Source organism: Gekko japonicus, unplaced genomic scaffold, assembly GCF_001447785.1.
Source record: "Gekko japonicus isolate JY-2015 unplaced genomic scaffold, Gekko_japonicus_V1.1 scaffold1400, whole genome shotgun sequence".
In the NCBI taxonomy this organism is placed as follows: Eukaryota; Metazoa; Chordata; class Lepidosauria; order Squamata; family Gekkonidae; genus Gekko; species Gekko japonicus.
In genome coordinates, this window is record NW_015166462.1 from 152,926 (window position 1) to 161,323 (window position 8,398).

Here is an 8,398-nt window from a genome sequence, read left to right on the forward strand (position 1 = left end):
TGTCACACAGTGGCCAAAAATATCAGGTGCCACCAGGAGGTCCACCAGTGGGGCCAGGACACTAGAAGCCCTCCCACTGGTGCCCCCCCCCAAGCACCAAGAAGACAGAGCATCACTTGCCCCAGAGCCCCTATCTATACGTTGTGGCTAATAGCCACTGATGGACCTCTGCTCCATATGCTTATCTAATTCCCTTTTGAAGCCGTCCATGCTTGTAGCCGCCACCACCTCCTGTGGCAGTGAATTCCATGTGTGAATCACTCTTTGGGTGAAGAAGTACTTCCTCTTATCCGTTCTAACCCAACCGCTCAGCAATTTCATGGAGTGCCCACGAGTTCTTGTATTGTGAGAAAGGGAGAAAAGTACCTCTTTCTCTACCTGTTCTTTCCCACGCATAATCTTGTAAACCTCAATCATGTCACCCCCTCAGTCGTCGTCTTTTCATTCCCATGCTTTTGCAAGATTTTTCTCATTTTTTGAGACCTTCAACAGAAAGGCAGGCCTGTGCACACACGCCCCACGCTTCTGTTGTTTTAGCTCCGTGTAGAAACCCGGAGTGTTTTTTAAAACCCTTCGGTCGGGACGGCGGGGTAATAATCTGAAAAATAAATTAAATAAATAAATAAAACACCAGACCATCCGAAGGGCTCCAATTTAGGCTCGAAAGTACGCCAAGTCGCAGGTGACTTATGGCAGCCCCAAAGGCTTTTCAAGGCCTGCCTCTACAGAGAGTCAAACAAGGCTCTGGGAGGCCCAGGTCCCAATCCCCCACCCCTCTGCCCTGGAAACTTGCAGGGTGGCCTTGGCCGAGTCAGTCTCGACCTAACTGACCTCATGGGACTGTTGTTGAAAGGATAAGATGAAGGAGTGAGATGGTGGGAGCTCTTTGGGTCTCCACTGGGGAGAAGCCCAATGCCAGCAGGCTGAAGTGCCCTGAGCCATTCTGCCCTCCCCCAATTCTCCTGCATGTGTGAACCAGGCCTCAGATGCTAGATCTCACTGCAAAGTAGCAGTGAGGTGTACTGAAGAGCACCCATCGGCACCACAGGGCGAAAGGCACAAGCGCTCCTTGCTTTCCTTCTGCAGTCCCCACCAACGCTCCCTCTAAGCTGTGGAGTCTTGTGAGCAAAAATTCTCCTTTGTGAGCTACTGGCATTAAAGTTGTGAGGGAGCGATTTGGCTGCTGCATAAATCAGTTTGCTTTGGAGCCATCCTTCCCGAGCTAAGACAAGAATGTGTGAGCCGGAGGCTCAAAAACTGCGAGCTAGCTCACACTAACTCAGCTTAGAGGGAACACTGGTCCCCACCCACCCACGCCCCCCTTCATTCCATCTACACAGCAGACACGAAACACAGAATTGCCCTGGTTTTGTTCATTCTCATTTTTTTTCCCAAAATCCTGTCTTTATTTCACTTTGCTCATAGTATACAATTGTAAACATCCTTTTGAAAAATCTCCTGTTAAGCCCATTAGTTGCCTCCCCCCCGCACCATCAGCAACATTGTTACATGGACAAATTAAAAAGACCAGGAACCTCCCCACAGGAGATAAAAAGACCAGTCCCCCCCCCTTTCTGTACGAAAGAACCCTCCTTTTCCCCCATAGAAGAACATAGTTTTAATCTCTCAAGTCTCTCCTGGAGTCTATATATATTTATATATTTTTTTACAAAAAAAAGAAAACTTTATATATTTATATATATTTATATATATAAAGAATGTTCATATTTATGTAGGGTCATCATGAGGTTTTGTGTTTGTTGAGTTTCTCTACGTAGGACTACATCAGACAGTGCTTGACACAAAACAGGAAGGGAGGGAGGAAGGGGGAAAACGGAAACCGTTACTTGCCTTTTAACTAAAAAGTAGGTATAAGATAATTGTAATATCTAAACTAATACCCCCAACACCTGCCCTCTGACTCAAAAGCCCCTTCGATCCGATTGTGGAAAAAATATGCGAGTGCAAACCCGTTTTTTTGTCATTTTTAATTTGGCATTTCGTAGGCAGAAGATTTAAAAAAATAATAATAATAAAGTTGTTTGCTGCTGCCCAAAGGAAGAAAAGTCCTCATGTCCTCCTATTTAAACTAATACCCCCAACACCTGCCCTCTGACTCAAAAGCCCCTTCGATCCGATTGTGGAAAAAATATGCGAGTGCAAACCCGTTTTTTTGTCATTTTTAATTTGGCATTTCGTAGGCAGAAGATTTAAAAAAATAATAATAATAAAGTTGTTTGCTGCTGCCCAAAGGAAGAAAAGTCCTCATGTCCTCCTTCCAGGGGGCCAGGACTCCTGGGTTCTCCCTTGTGAAGGGGGTGGAGGACGTAGTGGTTTAATGTCTGGCGAGGAAGAGGAGCCCCAGGACACCTGAGTCCCATGCCCACCTTTGCAGCCGGCTGCCCTTTCACGTCCTGCCCCCACACCCCCCACCCCGTTGAAGAGCCAGTGGGAGAAACGAGAAGGGGACAATTAAAATCTTGTGCAAAATGGTCTGCTTGAAAAGATGCACCTGCTGCTGAGACAGAACCCAGGCATCCTGACACACCTGATGCCCCCCCTGAGCCAACCCCATCCTCAAGCCCAATGCCACACGTGACCAGTGAGCCAATGTGGCAGTCTGGGATTGAATTCTGGCCTTCAGGCAGAAGAGCCTGCCCACGAACCAAATGTGTGTGTGTGTGTGTTTGTGTGTACACGCGCGCAATACGTCTTCCAGCGTGCTACAGAGCCCTTGTGTGTTCGGTGTGTTCCGTGTGCCTGCAATGCCCAGTTCAACATCTTGACGTCACTGCCCTTTTCTTGGCGAGGGTCAGCACGCGCCGACCTGGAAAGTCTTATCCCTTCTGCCGTGCGCCTGGACCGCGATAGTCCCGCACGTGGGAATCGCCCACCTCGGACCTTTCCCCTCGTTCCAAACATCCGTTGTTTGATTATTTGTTTGCCCGGTTCGGGAAGACGGGGAGCAGGGTTGAAAACCAGGGTTGGCCGCACCACCTCGGCGGCGGAGCAATGGAGAAGAGCACGGCGCCCCCGCCGTGGGTTTTACAAGGTGCCGTGCTGCGATTCGTACTTGGAGAGGATGCTGCGGTAGCGGGTGAGTTCCTGGCGGATGTTGGCCACTTCCTGGCGCAGGACGGCGTTCTCCTTTTCCAGGAAGGCCGCCCGGACAGTGATCTGGTTCTCCTTGAGGCGGCGGGCGTCCCGTGAACGTTTCGCTGCCTCGTTGTTCTTGTAACGCCGGTTCCAGTATTTCTCATCCTGACCCGATGGAAAGGGAGGCAGAGGGAAGAAAAACAGACCAGGGATCAGAGGAGATGAGGCACGAAGATGGTGCACCAGAAAAGGCTGATGTTGTCCCAGAAACTACTAAATGGGATTCATCTGCCAAAACTTTGGGAACAGAGGGATTCCCAAGTGGGGTCCCATACAGACACTCCTTGTTTAGCGTCTGCAAGGATGCGGCACCGGCTAGTGGATTCTTTCCATGGGCTAGTAACTTTTGCAGACTTCCCTGCAGGCTTCCCGAACCATTTAGTTGTTTACTTCCAACAGGGAGCCACAAAGCAACTTACACTGTTCTCCTTCTCCTCCATTTTGGTGTAGTAGATAAGAGTGGCGGACTCTAATCTGGGAGAACCGGGTTTGATTCCCCACTCCTCCACTTGCAGCTGCTGGATGACCTTGGGCAAGCCATAGTTCTGACAAGGGCTGTCCTTGAAAGGGCAGTTCTCCAAAGAGCTGTCTCAGCCCCACCTACCTCACAGGGTGTCTGTTGTGGGGAAGGGAAGGGAAAGGAGTTTGTAAACTGCTCTGAGACTCTGAGTGAAGGGAGGGGGATAAATCCAATCTCTTCTTCTTATCCTCACAACAACCCTGTGAGGTAGATTAAGGCTGAGAGTGTGTGCCTGGCCCAAGGTCACCCAGCAAGCTTCTATCCGTGGCAGAGTGGGAATTTGAACCTGGGTCTCAAAGACTGTAGTTCAACAACTCTGCCCACTACACCACACTGGCTCTTCCTGGTTTTACACTACTTCAACCTGTCCATCACTGCTGGAACTATTCCCCCACATCCTTACTTATGACCAACGCTCCCTCCAAGCTGTGGAGTCTTGTGAGGAAAAATTCTACTTTATGAGCTACTGGCATTAAAGTTGTGAGCGAGCGATTTGGCTACTGCATACATTAGTTTGCTCTGGAGCTATCCCTTCCTGAGCTAGGACAAAAATCTCTGAGCTGGAGGCTAAAAAACTGTGAGCTAGCTCACACTAACTCAGCTCAGAGGGAACACTGAATATGACTCATGCATCTCATTGCCCTTCCCTCCCTCTGCAGACATTCCTTCGTGCTCTTGAAACTCTGGTCTTTTTGTTTTTTAAAAAGATTAGGCACACCCCTGCAAGGCTCTTTCAAATCCTACTTCTGTATACTGATAAGAACTATTTTGGAACTTGATTAGACGTGCAGTTTCCCAAAGGGCATGCGGATAATTCCTGAAGTGTGCCCGAACACACACACACGCTTATCTCCAGTCATAATACCTGGTAACACATGCATCTCATTCTTCCATCTCACTCTTCCTCAAAGATGCATGCAGTCTCGGAAACCATGCGTAACAATCACTGACACGGAAAACAGGTCCACACCCACTGGCACATTCCCCTACCAGGTGCGCCCTTTCCCACAGTACTGTCAGCCTGCAAAACACACACACACACACACAGAGCACCGCTCAACCCAAAACAAACGTTCACTACCCTCTGATGGCCATGCTGGACACAATAATGCCCCTCAGATGCAAAATGCCCCTCCTCCTTTGGAATGCCCCTCAGATGCAAAATGCCCCTCCCTCCTTTGGGGGGAGGGTGGCTTATAAATTGAATAAATCAATCGAATCAAATCAGTGACACTCAGAAAAACAGACCCTAGGCCCCCTGGCCGTGCAAGCCTAGAAACCGACTTCCAAAAAAGGGGAGAAGGCTCACGCGCACGGAATAAAGGACAGGTTCATACCAATCATACCTCCCAGTGCATGAGAACTTCACTCCCTCCACCACATGTGAAATCACAATATGTCACTGCTAATTATACATTTCTGCATTTTGTGCTGAATTAGTATGCTCTGACCTGCCCTGAGCCTGCTTGCGGGGGAGGGCAGGATATAAATCAAATAAATAAATAAATACATTTGTAATCAGGAAAATGGTAATAGCAGATTAAGCTTTCTGGCCACTAAGGAATGTCGTTCGCAATGTGCAACCCTAGGGGAGTGTTGAGTGCGTTGCAGGGTACACACATGCTCTGACCACACAGGGCAACGCCGAGATTTAAGAAGCACTCCATGCAAGGGTGGACTGCGATGCGGAATCTGCCCCAGCACCTATATAACAAAATAAACGGGCTCCTTGGCAAATTCGGTTGATGAGGAAAGGATTCCCCAGCAGGAAAACAATTTGCATCCTATTGTCCCCCTTAATTAGATTCAGTTCTTACAGGGTCTGATGATATTTACACGGAAAGTTTACTTTACCCGTGGAACTCACTGCCACAAGATGCAGTGGTGGTCACTAGTTCAGATGACTTTTGAAAGGACATCAGACAAATTCAGAGAGTCCAAAGGGGACCGCCCATGTTCACAGGCAAAATATTTGGGGGGACTGAGTAACAGAAGGGGAAGGGGCTTCGGGCCCCTATCATTTGGGGGAGGGGGCATCTAATTGGCCACTGTGGGAAAGAGGCTGCTGGACTAGATGGATTAGTGGTCAGAACCAGTGTTCCCTCTAAGCTGAGTTAGTGTGAGCTAGCTCACAGTTTTTTAGCCTCTGGCTCATACCTTTTTGTCTCGGCTCAGGAAGGATGGCTCCAGAGCAAACTAATTTATGCAGCAGCCAAATTGCTTCGCTCGCAACTTTAATGCCAGGAGCTCACAAAGTAGAATTTTTGCTCACAAGACTCCACAGCTTAGGGGGAACATTGGTCTGAACTAGCAAAGCTTTATGTTGTTATTAATTAAATGACCTCATTCGCTGGCTGGTTAATATTTCTGCAGTAAGCCAACCTGTGTGGCAGCTGATTTCTTATCTACCTGAACTGGAACCTGTGCGTTTGTAAATGTTTGTCTCACAAGTATAGTCCCAGCTGTATAGTTAAGACTGTTTGCTGCCTAAGGAACAAAACCACACAGGAGTTCTTGGCCACAACACTTCCAGAACGAATAATGCTGCTAATAGTAGATTTCCACACATGGGAAACCCTGCTTTTCTTCCAAGGAGCTCAGAGCTTGGGGTGCTGGGGGGGGGAGCAACAGTGGGAGGGCTTCTCGTGTCCTGGCCCCACTGCTGGACCTCCTGATGGCACCTGGTATTTTTGGCCACTGTGTGACAGAATATTGGAGTGGATGGGCCATTGGCCTGATCCAGCATTGGCTTCTCTCATGTTCTTAGAGCAGTGTTTTCACCTCCCAGCAACCCTCCAAGGCAGGTCAGGCACCGAGACTTCCCTGGGGCCCCTGAAGCCCAGCAAGGATTTGAACACGGAGTTTCCCATGTCCAAGCACAGCTACACTACGCACAGCTACACTAGGCACTTTCCAAGGGATGAGCCAGCGATGTGGCTCTGGTGGTACACATGGATCACAAACTGAACAGTGCCACATGGAGGCTAACCAAAGCCTGGTGGAAGAAAAACATGCAGCTAGACGAGCTTTCCCAGGCTGCCTGCTGTTCTTGCTCTGCAGACAGCAGCTCTTGACAGGAATTCAAAAAGCTTCAAGGTTACTTGTAAAACTAACCGCTGTGGCAATGCCCTTTGGAAGGACTTCCTTCCCAGTCGTCTTCGGAGAGATTGCCCGCCCACCAAGAAATCACGTGACTAAATCATGTGGGCAGGGCTGGAAGTGGGCGGGGCAAGGGTGGCAACCATGACCCCACCCACGGATGCCAGCAAACTCTCACCCGTGCTGATTATCACCCTGTTTCATTAGGCAGGACTGCAGCTGTTGCCAACACAACATGGCCTCTGCTATAATTTTATTTATTCATTGCCTTTATTTCTACCTGGTCTTTCTCCCTTCAAAAAAGGGGTTTGCATTGCCTTGAGGGCGGAAGGGGGAGGGGGCAAACATTCACACTTTCTGAAACCGATCCTCAAGTAATCGAACATACATTCAACTCTGGTTGGAAGGAGGGTGGGATCAATAGAGTGAAAAAGCCCAAGATTCTTGGCCTGATATAACCTGGGGAGGGGGAATTCCAGAGCCAGACCCCTCCTGGCAGGAGACGGATAAATGGGTGGGGGTCCGGATGAATAACGCACGCTCCAATCTCACCTTCTGATCATCCGGCACCTGTATTTTCCGGGCCTTTTTCATGATGGGTTGCGGTTTCAGCTCCTCCTCAGAGAACCGATGCTTGCGGGGGTCAAAGGTCTCATGTCCTGGGATGCTGGAGAGCGCCAGGTCAGCGGGGTCAGGGTCAAAGTTCATGAGAACCTCCACAGCCTCGGGGTCCACAGGACTGGGCGTGCTTCGGGACACGGGCGTGACGGGACCTGAAGCAGGGGAAGAGGAAGGAGAAACCCCGGCTGAGTTTCACACACACACAAAACAGAGCCGCCAGAGGGCAGCAGAGGCCAAGGCAGATATCTGCAGTGCAGGCCTGCCTCCTCAGATGGCCTCCTGAAGTCTTCTGCGTATGTTTGTATACACACACCCCCTACACCTGTATATTCACCCCCACATCTCTTCGCTTCATCTACTTTAAAAGCTTTATTTGTACAAATTTTACGTCTTGCCTTTCTGCCCTCACAAGGCAGCTTCAAAGGCCATGGGGGGGGGGTTAGCATGGGCTGTGTCCTAAGGAGGGGGGGGGCACCTCACTCCACAGCAGCACGCAGACAGGGAGAATCAGGGCTTGTGGTGCAGCTGACAAATGCCTGAGAACCAAGTCTCCACAACCCCCTTTTTTAAAAATAAAGAGCGGCACCATACAGTATGCAACGCCCACCAGGCCACGTGGCTTGTGACATGCCCAACAGATGGGGAGAGAAGAGATCCACACAACCCCCTATCCCCACGCGACAGTGTGTTGTGTTAAGTGGTTATCACGTGCTGCCACCTGAGAAAATGGGACCTGGCCCCAGAGCAGGAGACAGCCGCGGCCCAGGCCTGTGCCCCTCCGGGTTGGTCGGAGCGGCAGTGACCCCAAATCCTCCCAAGCGGAGGGGGCCCCAGCCCCTGTATGCTTTTCACTTCCCCTCCCCACAAGACAAAGTGCCCTTTCCCAGCCCTCTGCCCTCCCCCCCCCCCACAACACACACTTTCGGCAGTCTCTCCCAGAAAGCCCACCTTCCTGAACTCAGAGTCCTCCATCCCATCCACCCCCTTCCCCAACTCTGCCAC

General features: G+C 50.2%; 1 protein-coding gene across 1 annotated transcript in view; it reads right to left on the reverse strand.

Moving 5' to 3' along the window:
* Nucleotides 1-2,533: 2,533 nt before the first annotated feature.
* Nucleotides 2,534-8,398, reverse strand: part of DBP (D site of albumin promoter (albumin D-box) binding protein) — an 18,784-nt gene continuing 12,919 nt past the window's right edge. Inside the window, exons 3-4 of the mRNA XM_015412063.1 lie at nucleotides 7,328-7,548; nucleotides 2,534-3,261 (exon numbers count right to left, since the gene is read on the reverse strand). Coding sequence (XP_015267549.1) covers nucleotides 3,046-3,261; nucleotides 7,328-7,548 — 437 coding nt within the window. The 3' untranslated portion in view covers nucleotides 2,534-3,045. The remainder of the gene's footprint in view (nucleotides 3,262-7,327; nucleotides 7,549-8,398) is intronic.